The sequence below is a fragment of the Nothoprocta perdicaria genome, unplaced genomic scaffold (assembly GCF_003342845.1).
Source record: "Nothoprocta perdicaria isolate Ctin4 unplaced genomic scaffold, notPer1 scaffold_39, whole genome shotgun sequence".
Taxonomy (NCBI): domain Eukaryota; kingdom Metazoa; phylum Chordata; class Aves; order Tinamiformes; family Tinamidae; genus Nothoprocta; species Nothoprocta perdicaria.
Window position 1 is genome coordinate 1465547 of NW_020455632.1, and position 22877 is coordinate 1488423.

The following is a 22877-nucleotide window of genomic DNA, read 5'->3' on the forward strand; positions in this document are numbered from 1 at the left end:
GAAGCGTATTTCAATCTCCTTCAGCTGATGGCTTAGATAACCTCATCAACTTTGCAATTCCCCCGAGTTTATTCTGATACCAGAAAACTGTAATTAATTTTGGACAAGATTTGATTTTAGAAGACCTGTTCAGGCAGTGCGGTTTAAGTTCAGCATCRTGTGCTGAGGATGCTGGAACTCTGAAATGTTGCCTGAGCCTACAAACCATCACTGGTTATTGGTTTCTCAGTACCACTCGTCTCTCCCAAATGATCAAAACTATCTTAAGGAAACAGAGGAAGAAACATGTACTGTGTTAACATAAAATCACAGAATCCCAGAATGGTTCAGGTTGGAAGGGACCTCTAGAGATCAACTAGTCTAACCCCCTGCTCCAGCAGGGACACCCAGAGCAYGGGGCACAGGGTGGCATTCAGGCAGTTTTCCATCTCCAGAGAAGGAGACTCCATAACCTCCCTGGGCAGCCTGTTCCAGGGCTCTGTCACCCTCACAGGAAAGAACTTCTTCCTCACATGGAGATGGAACTACCTATGTTTCAACTTAAACCCATTGCTCCTTGTCCTGGCCCTGGCTACCACTGAGAAGAGCTTGGCCGCTTSCTCCCTACATTCCCCCTTCAGGTACTTATACATACTGATCAGATCTCCTCTCAGCCTTCTCTCCTCCAGAGAAAAGGGACTCACTCAGTCTGTCCTTGTACGACAGATGCTCCAGTTCCTTAATCATCTTTGTTGCCCTAAATGCCCTAAACATGACCAGCTTTAGGATTTAACTTTTCTACAGGAAATAGGAGCTAGAAAACATTATTACTTCTACTGCAGACTTCCAGATCCACAATCATTTGCAAGCTCTTTTTCACTCTATATGTAAATATATATACATAAATATATAAATACACACACACACATATGTGGATATAAAAATAAAAGAAATATTCCCAGGGTTACCCAGGCACTTTGGTGCAAGGTAAAGAGAAAGGAGATTTCTAGAGTCTTTATCACCCAATGTCCATTCATTAATGTTATCAGAATTCCAAATACTAGTTGGTACTTGGAATTTAGCCCCTTCTCCTGCAAAGTAATGTCTAAAGCTAAACACACKCCCAGAATCCGGATCCAGTTGAAGTCCCTTTGAAAATTCTGCCTTAAATAAGTGTACCTCACTTTTGCAAAGAAAAAGTTGATGGTTATTGACAAAATGCTGTAGTCTACCTTGTTACAATTCATGATTAAGGAAAGTAAATATTGTCTGAGGCCTAATGAGAATTCCAATGCAATAAAGTCAAGTGTGAAAGGTACAATCAATAAGTGATGATGCAAGAGTATTCATTTGTAGTTTTCTTATTGTTTAGTTCATGGTATTTGGTGATGCTTGAAAATGAAGTGTTAAGAAATTAGTGTTACAAGGATTAACATTCAGATTTTATTTCTGATACTGTTATGATGCCACAGTCATTACATTTGGAACACTAATTAGCATCTGATTTCTTTTCTCACTGGTTAAAGACTGCAAACCGAAAAATTATAGAACAAAAATACTACGGAAAYAAACATCAGTGTTATCCATCAACATTCACAAATTAAAACCCTTAACTTCCATAGCTAATTTCATGTTGCAGGAGAAAGTATTACAACAAAGAACTCTCTTTTGCTCTTTCTTTATGTTAGCATCCGGGCTTGACGGTATACCGAATTTATGAAGAAAGCTTCTTTTCAAATTGTGTACCAGATCTCAAAGTTCAGGATGGAATTTTTATGCCCTCTGTATGGCAGGGCTATCCACCACGGGTTCAATTTTGGATTTACTATGAGCCTTGAACACAGAGAAGAACACACCCTGCCCTGTGAAAAAATCAAGGACTAAATCTCAGGCACACTATCATTTCTCCAAGGGAACCAATCTCTTCCAGTCCTTCATCACCAAGATCAAATTTTCTCCATGTTGCCTTAACTGAATTGAATTTCATTGCCCTGAATATGTAGCTTTGTTGATTCCCATGGCTCCTACCTTTACATAGTAGTGCAAGCCTTAGGATATAGATAGCAAGCAATGGGTGATGCTGTTCTAAAATACTGATTTGATATTTTTGTGTTAAAGTATCATGGCTTTTGATAATAACTAGGGATATTTGCTCTRAAAACTATCCAAAGGGCAACTACAGCTCAAGCCAGAAGTATTTCAAAACTATTGTTATTCGTGTATGGTAAAAGATCCCATCCATTTCCTARTGCAGCTCTACAGGTCTTCACACATTTTTAAAAACATTAACTACTTTGATATGTTATTTATGTCTTCCATAATGTGACTGCTTTATAAATTCCCTAAGTAAATGAAGCTAAACTTAACCCTTATATTTAATATATTACAGAAATGATTAAAAGTCCCTTCACAGAATAYTACCCATCCAGACAGAGAATATCTCTAATCCATGCAAAAAATTGCAAAGGCTCTTTCAGTCATGTAAGTGAGATCTCTTGACCTATTGCAAGTGAAACYACATAGCAGCAGTTTCTTTAACTTTTGCTGACTTACTTGTTTACTTTTATTTGGAAGCAGCCAGATAAGAAAGGGAGTGCTGAATGAATACATTATAATATCGCCCCGGCATATACACAGCCAAATGAAACATAATTATGGGAAATAAAACATGACATTTCAAATCAGCTCACTAATAAAGTCTAAAAATATATGAAGCCCTATCATATTAACCATCAAGAAGTGCTCTTTCACTTAGAGGATAGCTGGGTAATTATTCAAACCTGTGCAAGACTGGATTGTCAAGTGAAATAATAATACAGAGTATCTCAGGATAATGAGATAGATCTTAAGGCCATTAGCAGTGGCTCTTATTCTAATACTGGTCACAGTTCCCTGAGAGAGAGAGAATATTTAAATAAAACTAGTAGAGAACTAGTTTCAACTTGTATATTTGAAGAGCTCAGGACTGTCTCAGAGTTTCCATTCCTTCCTGGAGAGAAATATGTCTGTCATGTAAGACTGTGAAATCAGCTAGGCTTTACAGACTGAAATCCTTAAGGGYAGAAATTAAAACAAAAAATAATTCAAAAATTGAGATACACTGAAATCCATGAGGTTTGCATGACGAATCTTATCCTAGCTAGGTTTTAAGGTCTGTTTTCCAAACCCAGTTGCTTCCTCCTTCCGGATTTTTCCTCTCTCCTTCAGAAACCAAACTAAACACAAGCAAACCCAACTGTTAATAATTCATATCTTGTCTGACATTAGCTTTGACAAGAAGACTTATAGCTTTGGAAGTAAGGGCTTTTAAGAGTAGAAATGGAGGAAGAGATGACTTTTTCCCTATTAAACAAGTCCTGCTGATGAGACACTTGTATACACACGCTTCATTATCTCTTATGTGTTTGCTTTTTAACCGTTGCAGGAACTTGAAACAAGTCAAAACCTGATGATCATCATCAGAAGGTAGATATTCCTGGGCAAAAACAGCTCTTTAGCTGTAACATGTAAGGTTTGATATGGTTAATGTGCCAGCAGTTATCACATCTTAGAAGTACTGCTCGCTTCAATATTCTGCTGATGAGCCTGTCCAAGGTACAAAGGTCTCCACGTACCAGACCGGAGCCTGCTCTGATGTGCCTGGCATATTCCAGGAACTCTCTCCCTCACCTTAATGAAGAACTTGTTGCCTCTTAAGCTGTCAAGCAAACCTGGATCTCCTGAACGCTCAGCGGAGCTCGGACAATTAGAGCRTGGTTCGCAGCCGTTCACGCCGCAGCGCTGATTAAGACTTTGCAAATCAAATATCCACAGGCTGCTCTTATGCTCGTTTTGCTCAGGCGCCGATTTGAAGTCTGCTTCACCTGGTAGCCTGAGATATGCTCAAGGTTAATTGACGGAGAAGAGTAAATAACAGCTGATGCTACTGGCCCTGAGCGTGCGAGGCACTGAAGAGTCTCCCTAACCTCCAGTGTGCAGTCGTTGACACGCTCATTTGTCTCACTAGGTTAGCGTCAGTAGGGCTCAGATATGTGATCAAATTACCACGGCGAAAGTGGTTTAAGCTTATGCGCTTTCCCTTGTATTGTRTATTTGCACATGGCACCACATAAGCCTTTAAATTGCGTTAACTTGATCATATGTCAGAGCATCCAGCGCTGGGAATGGAGATGGGTGGCTGCAAGGAGCAGAGATTATTATTTTTTTTTTAAAGGGAAAAAATACCAAAAACCTTACAGAGCAGCTGCCTGTGAATTTTCCACTACCTGCCCAGGTTTGTATCACTTTAAGTCCATGTGGATTTTAAAGGAAGGACAAATTCAAAGAGTCACCATGCTGCAAGTATTGGCATTGGCTATAAGGGTTTGGACTTAAGAACGTACAAGCAGCCCAAATGCCCAGCTGAGATTGTGCCTTAAGTCCCTTTGAAGAGAGATGTCTGGCATATACCGAGGCACAATTTATGTAACAAGCAGGGAGACTTATTGGCCTTATATATCATTTTTAATAGAGATTCCTCATCTCTATACAGAGCTACAGACTTAATAGCTTGTGGCAAGTAAATAATTTACACGTGGGCCGTGCCTGAATACAGATGTACACGTAAAATATCACTGACTTAATGAAGCCATCAAGTTTTTTTTTTCTTTTTTTCTTTTTCTTTTAAATCAATGCGATCGATTTCGCTAATAGGTCTGCATTTATATTCTTGCGAGCCGCCTTCTGCTCTGCCCTCACAGCACGCGGCGCGTTCGTGCTCTTTTTAAGGGAAAACGCCGCAAAACGAAGCTGGAAAGTGGCTGAGCAAGAGGGAGGCCTCCAAGAGGAAAGTCAAGGAGGACAACATGGATTTGCAAAGGGAAAGCCGGCTTGATGGATGCCAGCGGTAGAAGATGTCGGCCGCTCGGCACCCTCCCYGGAGCCGCCTCGCGCGCCCGCGGCGGCGCAGGAGGAGGCGTCGCGCGCCCTGCTTACCTTTGGGGTGCCAGGGGTCGGTGAACTCGTACTTGCCCACGCCGATGGTGCGCAGCATCTGCAGCCCGGCGGCGGGCGCGTCCTGCGCGGGCGGCAGCGGCGGCGCCGCCTGCCCGTTGGTGGCGGCGGGCCCGGCGCTGGGCAGCGCGGCCGAGGGCAGCGGCGGCGGCGGCAGCAGCGGGCAGGCGAGGTGGCCGTTGGCCACGGCGCCGTGCGCCGGGTGCGCGGCGGGGCCCACGGCGCCGGGCAGCGAGGCCATGCTGAGCGGCTGGCTGTTGGTGTAGAGGGGCTGGCTCTGCAGGTTCACCACCATGTTGCTGAGGGGCTGCGAGGGCTGCTGCGGCAGCTGGTAGTGTGCAGGCAGCAGAGGCAGCTGGGGCGCCACGTGCGGCGGCAGCGAGGGCGTCACGCCGATGACGGGCGCCTGCGCGCTGGCGGCCGGGCTGAAGCTGGGCGCCTGCGTCATGCCGTAYGAGTGCGGGATGAGGGGCGGCTGGCTGCCCGCCGCCACCGGCGTCACCCACGGCGCCGCACCTGCCGCGCGGAGGGAGGCCCTCGTCACACAACGGTGCAAAACGCCCCCAAAACGCCCCCCAGACACCCCCAAAACGCCCCGCCAGACACCCCCAAAGCGCCCCGCGCCTCCCAACAGCAGCCCCAGCGGGTCCCGCTTCCTCCCCACCACCCCAGACACCCCCAAAACGCCCCGCCAGACACCCCCAAAGCGCCCCGCGCCTCCCAACAGCAGCCCCAGCGGGTCCCGCTTCCTCCCCACCACCAAGACGGCCCAGGAGCACTGCCAACCCACTGAAAAAACCCACCACCGCGAAGCCATCGCTGTTGTTAAAGCCCTCATGGGGTCACATGCGGCGTGTTTTTACAGTTTTATATATATATATTTTGTAATGAGGCACCCAGCGCAGCAGCACAATGCGTGGTGCGCGTCTGGGAGCTGGAAACCATTTCAAGCAGTTCTGGGCATAAAAGAGGGCTTAAAGAATCACAAGGGGCCTTTTTCTGCTAGTGAGGGTAGAGAAGGGGAGGAAGAAAGGGAAAAAAACTCTTAAATGAACTTGCAGGCCTCTCAATACATTTATATTAGCCCTAACAGAAGCAACTTGAGGGGTCTTTACAACAGGAGGAAAAAAGGGAAAAAAAGGCTAGGGAATAAGAAGTGGCTCATAATGAAGTCTAATTTAGAGAGGTCAATGGAGCATTGAATTTGCCCCGAAYGATTTTCCCCTTGTAGAATTACAAATGGGTTGAACAACAAACCTGGGTTGTCGTTCTCCCTCATCTGCTTGGAGGGCGGCTCATCGGTGTCCCACGGGGTCGACTGATTGATGGGTGTCTGTCCCCACCGAACGCTAGTGGCGAGTCCTTGAGGCTGGTTCTCAGTCTTGGCAATGCATGGGGTCTGCCAGAGAGAGGAGAAAACACAGAATAAAAACGCTAAGAGTGCATGGAATAATCAACTCTTCTTCACAGCACGTCGCCTTTTGCCTTGATGGCCTGTTGCTCAGTCCAAAAGGGTATCTGAAGATCTTTATATATCACTTTTCTCCAGGCTGGCCTGAAACCTCTGCATGGAGAATACACTGGAAAATACTTCTGTAAATTTAATAAAACCACCATTAAAAAAATTAGCCTTTTCAGAAAGTAAAAGTTGCTTCTTTCAATGTGAAAATAATAAACAACTACAGTAATATCTGTTCAGTTCTGTTCAGTGACAGCTTATAAAAAAAATGGGACAATGTTCTGTTTGCTCAGTCTCTTCCAAAAATGGTGAGTATTGTTTAGCACAAGGCAGGAAGAGAGACTTATTTACAAGCATAGGACAAATTATTGTAGAACAGTAGAGAGAAGTCTTATTATTTACTGTCTGTCAGCCCTTAAAATTGAATGCCAATAAAAAAAAAAAARGCAGCATAACAGTCATTGGCTGCTAAAGCAGCTATGCTGGCACTTCCTCAGGCATGTTAAAATAACTACAGTGTAGGGGAAAGATCAGATCTTCCAGGGGGATGCAAGCTGAAGATTTCACAAAATCACACAGAATGGTTGAGGTTGGAAGGAACGCCTAGAGATCATCTAGTCCAACCCCCCTGCTCCAGCAGGGACACCCAGAGCACGGGGCACATGGTGGCATCCAGGCGGGTTTGGAAGACCTCCAGAGAARGAGACTCCACAACCACCCTGGGCATCCTGTGCCAGGGCTCTGTCACCCTCACAGTGAAGAAGTTCCTCCTCACATGGAGATGGATTTCCAGATAAATATTGAATTGCAGGGGTGTCACTGCTAAGCCTGCACCTCTGCAGTTTTGTATGTTTGCTCCAAAGAGCCATGCGTGTCTTTGCCCAGAAGCGGCTCGTAGCAAGTGCAGGTGCTCCACCAGGTCTCATTTAGTTAACTCCACCGCCTATTTCTTGACTGGAAGATTAAAAGCTTTTTCTTTTTTTTTTTTTTCTTTCTTTTTAACTGGTGTCAGAACCTTTGAAACAAGAAAACGAAACCGGCTGCCCGTTTTCTGAACGAGGACTGAGGATTAAAGCCATAAAGAAGAGACCGGCCTCAGACGCTGCTTGCTTGCCTTGATCTGGGGAGTAATTTAGCTCCGAGGCCGACACAGAGCCTGACTCCATAAACACGTGGGGTCACGCTCTGCCGGTGGCATCTCTGTCAACTCCACGGGCTTTTTCCTCATCCTGGGTACCACGATCCCCCATGAATTGTCCCCGTTAACACCTTGGTGGGCATCCCTGCCCTGTTTCAATGCGCACCGCACCCAACTTCCAATTTTCCTCCTTTATTTTCTCACTCTCTCCTCATCCAAGGGTCTCTTACAGCTCTTATCACTAATCCCCCTTTCTCCAAGAGATTTATGCTCTGAGGTGGTGGAGATCTTGAGTCCAAACCGTGTCGATGGATGGGGTTTACACAGTACTRCAAGTGCTCTCCCCACCAGAAATGCTCTACGCTACACAGATATGCATGAGGAGAGGTAGCTCTTCATTACTTCATTACAAAAATGAAGTTCTACTACCCCATTACAAAAAGTGTGAATTTTATGTTTGTGTCCAAGTGTATTTTTTTGAAAAAAAAAATCTTTTTCAAAAAACCCACCATCATTAATCATTTCCATATTTTAAAACACTTCTTTCTTTTCTTTCTTTCTTTCCTTCTTTCTTTCCCTTGCTGCTACCAAGGAAAATGATACCAGGTTTTACATTCACATTTTCTTCTCCCCTCCCCTTTTCCATTCCACTTTTAGCTTTTCAAACCCTCTATAACTTCTGCAACAGAAGCAAGAATAACCCTTGGGAAAGGAAAATTGAGAGCACAAACTGACAAGCAAGAGCTTTAAGATTCCTTCTGCTGTGCTCAGTGGCAAAGAAAGGCAGAAGAATAAATCTCAATTTTGAAATGCTTTCTGTTTATAAATTGTCCTGTGAAAAGACTGAACACTTTTCACTTTACCATTGCACAAAGACTTTGACAGAGGAGGAAATATTGCTGTTGGTTTACTGGTCTATGGTAGCAATATTACTTCGCATGTAGTTATATTCCTCAACAGTGGCCAAAGCCACTACCTCCTCTCAGTTGTCTTCTCCCTTCTACATGGCTGAAAGTCGAGACATAGAAGAAAGGAAGAAAAAGCAGCTCCATCACTCCCTGTCTACAAATCAGCTATGATACTTTCCTAGGAAACCCTTTTATTTATCGCAGTGCAACATGGTGAACTGGACATTTTTTTTCCAGTGATCCAAGAACAAGAGGATGCCTAACTTCAGTCATAACCCCCCACACCACGATCCATGTGCTGCACCTGCATGTTGCATTTCCTTGCTGTATGCATTGAGCCTTACAACTGAGCTTGGAATAGGCATTTCCCACTACTACGCGGCACTGTCAAGATGTGCAGCATCTTGTATAATTTTGTTACATTCCCAAAGTGGTGGCAGTTTAAAATAAGAAAACATTATTCCTGCAGCTTAAATAATACAGAGCCATGCACATGCGATCGTTTTAAACCCGCCCGTATGTTCTGCACAGAATGGTAAGAAAGAGAGTATGAMTTACAGCTCTCCTAAATCCTACAAAAATACATTTCCTTTTTTGCAACTTAAAGCTACCTTTCCAATAAAGTGGAACAACACATCAGATGCACACAAAATCGGTGGCGTTTGCACCCAGATTCCACCCTGAATTCTACACTCTGAGCAATAATAAAGATAAACAATAACAATATAAAATAATAAAATAATGATTATTTAAATTAAATGAAATGCAATAAAAAGATAAATCTAACAATTAGATTTAAAAAAGCCTCTTACCAGATATTTGATGGTAAATATATCAGTAGATTTATCAATAGATAAATTGGTAAATAGATACTTTTAGTTTACGTCCACAATGTTCCAGTTTTCCTATGAGAACATTTTCACCAAAAATCCTCACAACATCTGTTTCTTAACTGGAAATTTAAATGACTGGATTTAAATGCAGAAGTCCAGCCCCCTGCTTTCAAACTGTACACTTAAACTTGTGTTTATTTGATTAGGAAGATCTATACATCAGTTGGTAAGATATCACAACACCTAATAATAAAGCAGAGTTTAGGCTATGTGAAAGCAACAAATGTGAAAGWAACAAGATCATCTTATTGAACTCGTTGTATTTTTTATATTTATTTACTCTGATCTATTTTTGCATTATTTTTCTTTATATATAAAGATTTACACTGTAAGTGTTGCATGCCTCTGATTTGATTGCGGCAATTACTGATAGGCATATTTGGAAAGCAAAATTATTTCCAGTATTATCAAACAGAGGAACTTCACGTCCATGAGCCCTGGCACATGATAGCAGTCTATTTGATGCTTTTAATGTACAACACAAATGACCAAAAAATGGCCTGTATTATGCCTAGTTGTGTAAGACGACAAGATGTGCTCCATTAGTGATCAGCAGACTTCACAGAAACTAATTGTACTATGTTACACTTTTATCTTCAGCTTTCATGTCAGATGCTTGTTTGAATTAAACAAGGAACACATGAAAAAGGAAATGCATTAAAAAGATCTACTGGGTATACATTTTAAAATACTGCCAAATGTCTATTTACATGATAAGACAAGAAGGTTCCTAAAAGGTCTTTTGAAGCCTACCTAGTCAATAGCAGCACTGGCTACTTCATTGCTCAAAATTCATAACTACAAAGACTAYAAAAGATTACAAAATCAATTATGTGAGTCTTTTTAGCGACCCTAAAATGATTAATCTGTATTTTTAGTTGTGGATAAAGTGCACAAAATCCAAATTTGAGGATTTTCCTCCTTTTATTTGAAATAACCGTTAAGAGCAAATCTAAATTCTCAGCTGCAGCTTTGAATTGTGGTAATAAGCAGAGATGATACATTCAACAGAAGAGAGTTTTGGAAGTTGTCCTTGCTTATGTTTTGAATTTCTTAATAGTTAATACGTTTGATACTCAATTAAAATAACTATTAAGATTAAGAGTTTCCTATAGTAGTGCTCAGTTGTCTCATTTCTAGTCCAAATGGTTTAAGAAAAGCAAAATCACTTTACTTTTTAAAATTAATAATTTTCATTTTGACCTCGTTCTTCCTTCTCACTAGCCCATTTTCCCTCTCCATCACAGCTCTCCTTAGTGAAGACCTCCTGGCAAGCAGGCAGAGAAGTGACTAACATAAGGCAGGCACATGTAGCCGCAATACCACTAATTGACAGAAGAAATAAAAATAAAAATTACATCCTCCAACAAAAGTAGACTTTTTTCCTATCCACTTGAGAATGTAATTAATTTACCTGAGGTTAACACCTTGAAGTTATTAACCAGCCACTAAACATCACCATAATAATTCAAAATAATTCTAAAGGCCCTTCACTAAGGGAGAGTACATCTTGAATTAAAACAGTAATCATGAGGTTCTATTTTGCATGGGGCAAAGCATCCCATATTTATGAATGACGATTGATGCAGAAAACTAAACGGGTGCTCAGATTTTATAAGTGCACTGAAGCCCTCATCAAAAGGATTTCGTCTGCATATTTATTGTTTTCCACAAATCAGCCAATTTAGGCTTCTGTGGTCAACACAGATGCAATAGTGATGAGCAGCCTAGCACCAAACMCAGTGTGTTGACCTGCACTTGGGAGCTCTTGTCTCAACTACGTCTTACACCTTCCATCATCAAAATAAGTTGTGGAGTTGGAGAGCTTAAAAATGAGCATCTACCAGGTGTATCTGCAGTACRTGAAGATTTCGAGTTATTGGTGATGAGCCTCAAAGCCTCCTCATGGGCTGCTTGTTCTGTTGTTGAACTAGCTCAGAATCCTTCCAGCCCTTGGAGGACACAGACCATCCTTCTGTTAGGACCTCTCCACACCACCGGCTCTGACCTGACTGTTCTTCCTTTCCACCTTCCACAGGAACTACTGTTACTTCCCTCAAAGACATATAAAACTGTGACTAGCCTGATGCTCTGAAATAAAACTGTGTGTCCTTTCATCAAACTCTTTTAAACAACACGCAGACACTGGTGGTAGCAGCCTCCCAGTCCTAAGGAATCAGTTGAAATGCAGATGTRAGGGCTGAAGAGAGCAAGATGGAACCATTTTTGAGACATGCGAGGCTAGCAGAGACAAGTCACCTTGTTGACAATTTTTTATTTTTGCTCAGAGAGTCATAAACGATGTCCCAAAGTCAGTAATAATTGGTGTGCAGCTGGTAGGCTGAACYTTATTAAATTAGAGCACTCAAAACCTTCAGGTTCATGGGGCTATGCCAAATACCCTCAAAGTTTGCGAGTTCACAGCAGCAGCTGGTGCTAAAGAAAGAATTAATGATTCAGTTCATACTGCAGAAGTTCAGATGGTTACTACTAGTTGCATGGGAGCATCGTTGCAACTAAGCCTGCCTTTAAGTCCAAGCTTTCTGAAACATGTATAACCAACATATAACCAACCATGCTATTATAAGCACCACAATGTTGATTGCTGACAGAATTAAAAAAATGCCCACCGCCAACAAAAATACAGCACCTAGAATTCCAATAAAAATCTCCCCAAACTCTGTAACACACAACACTTCCTGGGAGGTCCTTACAAACACATTTTGAACCATTTCCCAAGAGGCTTGTAAAAGTCCTGACATACATCCTGGTACAGCTGAGAGAGCTAAAGCCTCTTCAAACAGTTTCATGAACAAAAAAGAACTAATCTGTATAGAGGGATCCTATTTGTGGTTCCCGGCAACCAAAATTATTTTACTAAGGCCTTCATTTAAAGTGATGGATGAGAAGCAGTGATTCTCTGTTCCAATTATCCAAAAGAGATTGGGAATGGCAGCTTAATACTAAGATAATGTATCCAATATGCAGCCCACTCTATTTTCTTTCCCCATTGAAAATAAAAAGGCTGAGGCGTGTGCATGCATAGAGGGAAATACTCCCTCCCACAGCTTCAGGTTTTGCAGCCTGTCATGGGTAAAAGTAACTTCAATTTAATGAGGGAATTCCTGTTAAAGCTCGCAGGTACACTCTAATCTGTTAAAGCTCTAACCTGTTAAAGCTCTAACAGGAAATTGCTGTTTGACCTGGTGAGGATTTCAGCCAGAACATGTCTAAAAAAAATTGCCCCGAAGCCCTCTGCCCCAAAGAGTCCCCGGATTTCACACACAGCAAAATATTATATGAAAAAACAGGTAGGCGTCTATGCATGACATGAAATCGAAACCACACAGAGACAGGTCCTCAAAAGTGGAGTAAATTCCCATGCTAAGTTGGCCAGGATCCCAAGTTTATTTCTGAATGTAGGTCAGTGGCCAAACAAGCTGGTGAAGATAGATGAACCACTTTTCAAGACACAACGATGACAGAAATATGTCCCTAGCGCCAGCTTGCTGGGCTGAGCTACAGAAAGGAAATACTGTTGTTTTAAAAGAGGAAGGTAACGTAATGTATTAAAAACCTAAAAGATATGGACAGGCCCGTGTGCCAGAGAAACAGAAGGAGCTGTCCTGCAGTAAAACCTCATTCAAGAACTTGCTCATGGGTGGAGARAAGAACTCATCTACCTTACAGTTCCCATTACCAGGCAATTCTGCTATGACACAGCGTTGTTTTTCTCCTTCCAAAGGTAATGTGGGAGCAGCAAGAAAGAGAATAATACACTTAACTYGCAGGAAAAATGTTGAGGCCCAGCACAGCAGACAAAAGAAGTCTTAGTTCCCTCTCGAGTTGAGAGAATAATTCAATAGAGGCGTCTTAAACTCCATCCAGCGAGGAGCCAACCAGCCAGTGCGGGCTCTGGAGCGCGAGGTGTAGCCTCTGGCAAGACACATCACGGAGCAGCGGGGTGCCGTCTGCATCAATTCCAGTATTCCCGATGATTTAAAGACACCCCTCACTTTGAATTTAATAGTGCGGCCTTGAAGGAACTGATGAGTGCAGCCAGGCCCACCTCCCAGTGCATGGTCCTATGCTGCCCCGATCCTGCTGCTGTGCATGGAGCTGATGCCATCTGGACTGTCTTATCCATGCCAGCATCAATCCTGTCTTTCYCAGAGTCAGCTTCTCTGCCCCCTCGTTCTTATTTTTGCCCCCATATCCACTCCAAATTGGTGCAGAACTGCCGATTTAAATCATGCAACATGGGCAGGTATGAGGCAAAGGAGAATGAGCGCTGCTTGGTGCAGGTTCAGTAGAGGTTCTGCAGGGATCTTACAGCAGAGGCACCAATATCCAGTTCACAGACTCACAGAAATACAGAATGGTTGGGGTTGGAAAGTACTACTAGAGATCATCTAGTCCAACCTCCCTGCTGTAGGGACACCCAGAGCACAGGGCACAGGGTGCTATCCAGGTGGGTTTGGAAGGTCTCCAGAGGAGACTCCACAGCCTCCCTGGGCAGCCTGTTCCAGGGCTCTGTCACCCTCACAGTGAAGAAGTTCTTCCTCATATAGAGATGCAACTTGTCCCAGTTTTTCTGGGATTTTATTTAGATAGTTAAACAGGACTTTCCATTTCTTTCTGGATCATGGCCTCAAACATTAGAAATAAAATAAGGAATAATTTAAAAACTTAAAAGCTAGGTCACTTCAAATTCCAATACTCGCTTTAAGTTTCATCTATAGAAGTCCCCTTTTGTTGTGTTGGATGTTAACATTTTACATTAAAACCCTCTGAAATCAATGTTTCAATTGCAGAACACACTCCTCAGACAGAGGGCACGTGCTCTCTGCCTCCACAGCAGGCACATACAGAAAAAATTAAAAAGAAAAAGGAGAAAAGAGTGTGGCTGTTGAATAGTACTGCATGAGATTGCTGATTTATTAACTTGGCTTGATCAATATGGCTATTATCAAGGGCACATTTAGCTTGCACATAAATTTCACTTCCTAACAAGCACTTTTGTGTGTTCACTTTAGTTTCCATAATCTGATCCAGGTCTCGGGAAGCTTTCTTGAAGAGAGAACAGAGATATCTTTTTTCTATAAAAAGGATCAAAGTATACTCAGTCAACTCCCAAACAAAAGGAGAGCCAGCACTATAGAAACAGCATGCTTACCTTTCACAGCAGAAAGAGAAATAAGCCTATAGGTCCAAATTTATCACTGCTTTAAGTTCATCAACATCAGTTGAAATATTTAATCATGGCTGAATTTGGCTCATAGAGCTTTAAAAATGTCAGCTTTCTTGGAGAATCATCCATTAGTAAGATACTAATTTAATGCATAATTTAAACTCCACTGTCCTTTAACTCAGCATTTGTAAATAATTAAAAAAGAACTAAAATAACTTTTATGTTTATAAAGCTGCCTCACCTTCCTACTGTAATGCAATAAAGACTTTCCATTCAAGAACTTATTTATTCTTCAAATCTGATAGTAAAAACCATATGAAAGAYGAAGAGAAACTGATATACAAGATAAAACAATTAGCTTTGGGATATGTACATGAAGATTAATAAATTTCACATCATATTTTGAGGGAGTGGAGGAGGAATCCCAAATATACTAAACTGTATTCAAATTTTATTTGAGTATTCGAGTAAAAGCATCTTATGAAAGTAAGTTATGTAGTCACTAAAACTAAGATGTGAAAAACAGGAGTAGAGAGCTGCCTCTCTCATAGATGATATACATTTTAATAATCCATCCATTTTCTTACATGCAAGACAACATCTAAAATCTGCCTCTTCCTGTAATTGATCAAGTCACATTAAAAATTTGGGCAATGCAGGAGAAACACAAWCATGTTCCACAGTCAAAACCCTAGAATAGCAAACTTGATTTATTTTTAATCTGAAATCATGTCTCTCAAGGTTCTTATTAAAAATCTTTCGTATTTTTTTCTGCACAGAMAGATGAAAATGTATTTTAAGATTCCAACAAGTCTGTGCAAAACCAGCTCGAACTCAGCGATTTCCCAGCTGGTTCTCAAAGGAAGCTAAAACTTCGTCAAGTTGTTTGCCCTAATGTGACTGCGAGGTCCTCTCTGGGAGCAGGAGGTCTCCAGGCACGACCTCACTTACATTCAGATCCATGGCTTGAACAGCGCCCAAAGTTCACTGCAGGATCAGGCAGCTGGGCCACCGTTCAAATTGCTTTACAATAGAGCACTAATATAGGCTTTTTCTGGAAATACATTTTTTTTTTTTTTTTTTTTTTTTACATCCAGGCACCCCTGCTTATTTTTGCGTCCATATATCCAAGCTACGAGTAGGAAATTGCCTGGTTCTCCTATTTTCCTTTGGCAGGACTGATCTACAGACTGGCATGAATGCTCCAGCTGCCTCACCCATCATCCTTCTAAAAGATTTATGGCAAACACGCGACACACCAAGCCATAAATCTAGCAAACAGCTACCAGACATACTTTGCTGTCCACAGCCACACAATTTATACCAAAACAGATAATGGTTCATCTGTGGCTAGTGTTACTGGTCAGCCTGCCAAAATTTTATTTTACTGACACTCACGTTTTCCCAGCAACTCACTCGAACCTTCAATATCACGTTCATTATGGCAACCTGTGATGCTCTAAAGACCTTAGGCATGCAAAGATAAATTAGTACCTTTAATAATTGGTTCTAGTTTTATTTTTTTCCAGGGACAAACTGCTCTGCATTCCTTTACATTTTATTTCTTCAGGATGAATTTTTTGTTTGGTGTCCCATTTTGGCCATTGGCTCAGTAGGAATAGAACAACCACCAAAGGTGAGGAGTTTGACAAAAGTTTCAGTACTTCTGAAAATCCTCTATTATATATCTTTTTAATAAAAAATTACCATACTAGTAAAAGCATAAAGGCTTCTACTCTCTGTCCTCCAAGGAAGTTGACCCAAAGAAGAAAAATAACTCTAAAAATACCTCCCATTTGCTCAAGAAAACTCAGGGTGATGGAGAGGAAAAGAGCGGTTATTGTGAGCCTGAAATAATGCCCGGTTCTGCAAGCCATGGAGGGAAGGATGAGTTATAATTAAATAACCTTCAGCAGGGATACCTAACCTCTAAGAGGAAGTTACAGTCTGATCTTCCTAATTCTCCTCCTCCGCTTGTGCAGGAAGCGGAGCAGGAGCTGCTGMGTCTGCAGCGATGGGTGCGTAATCTCCCGGGGAGGTGCAGGGCGGGCAGTGGCCTCGCGGCGCCCCAGGATGAGCGTGGTCAGCAGCAACCTGTGCTCAGGACGTATAATGCCACTTAAGAGGAAACGTGTCCCCCTCTGAACTTGCTGTGGCTTTCAGGAGATCTAAAGGTAGTTTTAGGTGTGCTTTGTGCAACTATCACCTCCAGAAGTCAGGTGGAGCCTTGGATTGCTGCAGTGCAGCCCGGATTGGAGCATGGGACTATAAATATCCAACCCTGCCTGTCAGAATGGCCATCTGTGGTCAGAAGTATTGATTGGAATAAAAGGAAAGTCAAAACAGAAACAAATATGTATTTCTTTTTTTTTTTTTTTTAATTCAAAGTTGAATAATTTCATTTCCATACACCAGATAGAGATTAAAATCATTTCTGTTGCAATATGAAAGCTCCTGTCCCACCTCCACACACCAACACTGTTACTGGAGTAATTGCTAGCTTCAGGCAAGTACTAACAGTACACCAGAACATCCAGATCTGACTAGAACAGAAAACAGAGACTAGTTTTTATATGCAGTGATGATCCTCTACCAAACCCAGAGGTGGATGACAGGCTGAGCCCCTTAAAATCACTGAGCCATTAGGTCCAGCCAAAGAAAGACTCGGTCCAGGTTACCCTACCAGCTCCAACACCTCTGCCTCTGAAGAGGCCATTATGTTTGCAAGATGTAGACAATTTAAATRGATGTATGTATATAAAGACAAATATTTCTCCCCTCCATGCACAATTAAAATGTGGATGGCACTGAAATGTTCATCACTTCTTTCCACAGAAAGTCTAAACAGCACATACTGAGGAAGAAAGACAACAGGTAAAAGCCAACAGTTTTTTTTTCTAATGCTGCATGTGATTAATTATGTGATTTATTTTCAGTGAATGGTTCAATCAATCCTGATCAAATTAATAATGACAATGATCAGAAATACCGGAGAAAACACAATACAAATGATTTGGTTCCAGGGGATCCAATCAAATAAAACAGGATTWAATAACCAGTGATCGGATTAAGCAGAAGTTGTTGTATAAAGTACGAAACGTATCAGTACTTCGGGCGGTTTGCTGTATCTGTAAGGTTACTGTGCTCTAAACAAACTTTAAATTAAATTGTTTTTCTTTCAAAAATTTGTAATATGGGTTTCCTAAATGTCATGAGGAGAACATGGAAATTTGTTTAATCAATCATCTGTATTCCACAATACCGACATATTCGAGACTGTAATATAGGTGTCATGTAAAGAAAAAAAAATGCATGTGTACACACACACACATGCACAGGAGACTGTGTCCCTTAAGGAGTTTACAGCATATATACAGGACAGAGAGATCAAAGGTGACAGAGTATCAGGATACAATTGAAAGCACCAAGAACTCCATTTAATTCAGCGATGTTAGCAAAGCTCAAAGATGAAAAAGCTACCGTTCARCAAGAAGCATTAATGCAACTTGCCAGTGACACAGCTGCAAACGTAGTTCTTACCTATAAATGAAAGTAAATGCAAGTATCGCATTGAAAGTACTTCCTTGTGCTGTGCACTGACCTACACCTTGGCAAGTCAACAGAGTCCTTCAGCATTGAACAGGAGAGCTGCCTGGAAGCCAAGCTCAAGTTCAGCTGAACTCATTAATGGGCTGCTGCAAAGGGACCTCTTGTCCAAAACTCTAGGCATAGAAGGGCTGTGGATAACAGAAACTAGCTCGTTTAGGAGAAATCAGGAAAACATAAATGCCGAGAGGTAGAAAGCAAACCCAGATTCCTGCCCYTTTTTTTTTCCCCCCACTAGCAGAGTCTTCGGAAGGTACACATGAAAGATGCAAAAGCAGAGGATTTCTCCCAGCTCTCTTTAAATCCAGGAGTGTTAACATATAGATATACTTTGTCCAGCAATTGTAACCAGATGTGCATGTCAGTTCTGTGACCAGGTATCTGCCATCTGGTCCCCAGCACTTCTCAGACACGCAGGCCATGTGGTACCTGTTCTCTGTGCTGTAGATCTGTCCCCAAAGACACTACTGGAGACAGACGGACTAACTTGACCAGGCTTCCCCATGGGACCTGGTAGGTAGGCCACATTTGTGCATGCTATCCTCACAGCTTGTGGTTTGCACTGCAGGCATTAATAGCCAAGGACCCTTGTGGGATTTAGCGTTTGACAAGCTCCTTTACATACCAAGCTTAAAAAACTATTTTGAGAAATATCTCTTTCTTTCCCCTCCCACAACTGAAGCCTAAATATTTTATCTCTGGTTTCAGCTACCATGGTGAGTATATTTTAAAGCCTCAAGTCTTTCTAGCCAAGAGACATTTGGCATTAAGACGAATAATACATTATTTTTTCTCTCTTCTGTCTTCCTGTCTTTCTGTTCTGAAGAGTATTCTTTTTTTTTGTATGTGCAATACTTTTATTGTGCTCTCTCTTAATAAGATTTTTCAGTCTTACTGAGCTTTTTTTTTTCTATGAGTATTCTCAGTTTCATTTTCCTACCTCATTTTCCCCATGTCTCTATCTTTCTCCTCATCCTTTCTATCACACTTCCTCCTAAGTGGAATGAGAACCCAATTATACTCCTGTTAGAACTGAACTTTCAAATCTATCATGTGCTAGTAGGCTCAAAATTAGGCAAATAAATGCCTTCAACCCTACAAATTAAATYGAGTCTTTGCATATGTTCTTTTAAGAGCACAAAGATGTCAAGCATTCACCCAGCTGTCACAAAATATGATGGGCAGGCACTTTGTGTTCGTATAGATTCTCTAAATCATTTGTCAGGTTTAACAGAAATGCTAATGGATCCAAAAGTAAATTCTAATCTACCCTAAATATCTAGTTATTATTTGTATTACAGTAGAACTTAGAATTGCCAGTTGAGGATCAGGGCACAATTTCAGTGCATTACACACTTTGCACACAAAAGACAGAGATCTTTTGGCTGATATGCAGGGACTATTTTGCACTTCCTCAATTTTTATCTCATTATTTTAACCAACATCCCCCTTGCAGTTTCACTCAACTTCAGTTTAAAATAAAAGTAAAATAAAAGTGCCACCAGCTTGCAAGCGTGATTACCAGGCATGTCTGCCATTGAAACCTACCTCTTTGATTTGCTAAGCCAACACCTCTCTCCTAGGTATAGATTTGGAATGAAAAAAGCTTTCATGAAGGTTAATTTTGCTTGTGCTTGGCTTTAGTCAAACCTCATRATCTGAGGCTCAAGCAAGACTAGGCTCAGTGTAGGGATGGGAAACTCCTGAGAAACACCTGGAACGGGTTGTTTAGGACGTGGCCCTTCTACTTTGGGCTAGCAAAGAGAAAGTGGCTCATGATGGAGCTGGTAGAAACATTTCCTTCTCCCTAGGGCAAAACACAGCTGTCAAATCCACAGCACTTTTCCAGAGCCACCAATGTTGTTGGGTTGGACATCAGAGAGCTCCAACTGGTCCGCTCAGCTGCGGCAAGGCTGGTAGGTCCTGAGCATCCCAGGCCCTGTACCGACCATGTCAAGACATTGAATGTGCAGCCAGTTTGACGAATTCACCTCTGCTGTGTCAAGCACACCCCGGGGTGCTGCTCTGTACTCATGCCAAGAAACCTGGCGGGTCACCGCCGACAGCAGGAGGGCAGCAGGGCCTGGCTGCCAGCCATAATCCCTGCCAAAATCAACACCGCTGGCAAGGYTGCTTTATGGATATTTAGGATCAAAGGACACCTTTTACGAGAATACACCTGTTTGCTTGGCCCRGTTTCAGTTGCAGTGATGACATTTTTGCCTGTCCAACACCCTCCCTGTGGCTCGGCAGATGTGTCAGGCCCTCCCATCCCATCCCATGTTGTTCATAGCTCTCCACCTTGGGAAGGCCGCAGCGCAAACCCAGCTGCACTTCAGCATGGGGCACAGCTTTCCCTGGATACAACTTACATGGCAGCTAATGCCTGCAAAGCTTTGAGCTGGGAAGTGTGGGATATGGTTGGGAAAACCTGATTTATCTGCCTCTGGAACCAGTTTTCTCGAGCCATCCTTTACTATCCCTCTTTCATGAGCAAATGTATACATTTATACTCTTTACCAAAGCTTGAGCTAAATGGGGCTCAGTTTGGAGTTTTCTGTTTCATTTAATTACATTAAAACATCTATAAAATTATATGTGTGTATATACACACACACACACACACACATATATATATATATACAGCTTGTCAATATGCAGCTTCACAGAGCTCAAGGCCTTTCTGATCCAGCTCCGAGCGCTAAGTCTGCTGGGAGACTAAAAATCTCCCCTTCTCAGTGGAATAAACCTACTGTTTGCAGCTGGATAGGACAGAATAATGGTAGGTTTTAAACCTGTGACATTTCCACGCCTGGAGAAGCTGTCACTTGCCCAGCATAGGGCCTTTCCTCCAGCCAAAAGCCTGGCGGCCTTAGCAGCATCAGCCCCACTGACAGCATCCTCAGGAAAGCAGCAAACTAAAACACAATAAAAATCTTTACAGTTTGAGGGTTTGGTTTATTTTTTTCTGTTGGAAACCGCTTGGAGATGGGATCTGTTTGAATAAGTTGCATAAAGATGGCTTTGTGGGGAGAGAAAAATATGTGAAATAGAAGTCATTGCAAGGCACCGCCGGCCAGACTCCCTGAATCCTTCCCACCCTCCCAAGGGACCGTTTTGAGTGTTTAAACAACTTTGCCATTTCAAAGAGACCCCATTAAGCCTATTTTAAATCACAGTGCAAAGGGATTAAGAAAGAGAACAAGGCCAGTGAGAAACGGTAGCATAAAAACACGTGTATACGACAGACTTAATAAAACGCGAGAGCAGGGATGTACTCGGAGGATTTGCATATGTCAGAGGGGGTGGAAGGGAGATGAGAGCAAGATGAGAAAATAGCAGATGAGACAAAAAATGACAGCAAAAAGCCCCAGTTCAGGAAAAAGAAAAGGAAAAAAAAAAAAAAGAAGCAGGCAGGGAAAAGACTCTCTTGCAGATACGCAAAGAAGCTGCGTCTAACCTGGGGGTGGCGGGGGATTTTTACATGCTCTATTTTTACTTACTAACATCAGCTGTAATAACTAACCGGGTAAGATGTAGGGGCAGCAGTTAAAGAGTGCAAGGCAGGTACCTAATTTAGGTGTCACACCTGCTTCTTTCCATGGGCTGCGTTAGCCGCTGGAGTCTGGAGTTATCCAGCCCTGGATAACAAGTGGCATAAATTACCCATCGCTCTCTGGAAGGCTGGAGAACCAGAGTGAAAAAAGGAGGGGGAAAAAAGATGAAGAACATCATCCAGCTGTATTACGAGCAAAAAAGAGGAACTCAGGAACTCCACAAAAAGAGTGATGACTAAAACTGAAGAAGATCCAACACCGGCAGTTAAATTATTTGTGCAGAAAATGCAATGATAAGAGATTCAAAAGAAAATGCAGTCTTTGGAGCTGTACTTGCATGCATCTAACAGGACAAAAGCAAAAAAAAAAAAAAAAAACCCACAAAAAAACTCTCAGAAAAAAAGGGAGTGCAAAGGAAGGAGAAAGATTTTTTTTTTTATTATTTTGGAGTATGTAATTCCTAATTTAGTCTTAATCCACTCTGACATTTATCCTCATAGATAATTCAGTATAAACAATTCAAGTAGGAAAAAGAATCTATAAAAATAATAAAATAAGAGCTGCTCGCAAGGGCAGTCTCAGTAAAAATTGCCCGTGGGTGAAAGTAGCTCGTGCCGCTTTGTATCCTGCTCAGCTTCAGGCGATGTATCAAGACCTCAGGAATTATTTTTTTCCCCCGGTATGATGCTTCACTGCTCTTATCCAGCCCCTGATTATGATAATGGTATATGATGGGATTGATATCTACTCTCTTTCTTGCTTAACATACAAAAATTACATTTTTCATTTTTTAACTCTTCAAAAATAAGTAAATAAACTCTCCTTCTCCTCAGGCTGTGTCGAAGTCAGCCCTCTTCCTACGTCTAAACAGCAAATAGATGGCCTGGATGATTAGTGAAACAAATAACCCTTTCTATATTAATATGTTGCAGCAAAGATTTTTGTTACTAGGAGAGGAATGCCATTATATACGAGTTCCCATAACACAGTATGAGTGTATCATCTAGACACAATTTCGTTTGCATTAAATTAAATCTTCCATCACAGGAAGTGTGATTTTTATAAAAAGATACAGCCAAGTTAGCTAGATCAAGAGTCTCCGTTATTTTGAGATAAGATACTCCAAACGAAAGGGATAGTGAGTCTTTGTCAAA

The 22877-nt window shown here is 41.9% G+C and overlaps 1 protein-coding gene across 1 annotated transcript in view; it reads right to left on the bottom strand.

Moving 5' to 3' along the window:
- Positions 1–22877, bottom strand: part of KLHL29 (kelch like family member 29) — a 328883-nt gene that overhangs the window by 104659 nt on the left and 201347 nt on the right. Inside the window, exons 5-6 of the mRNA XM_026044925.1 lie at positions 6229–6370; positions 4954–5487 (exon numbers count right to left, since the gene is read on the bottom strand). Coding sequence (XP_025900710.1) covers positions 4954–5487; positions 6229–6370 — 676 coding nt within the window. The remainder of the gene's footprint in view (positions 1–4953; positions 5488–6228; positions 6371–22877) is intronic.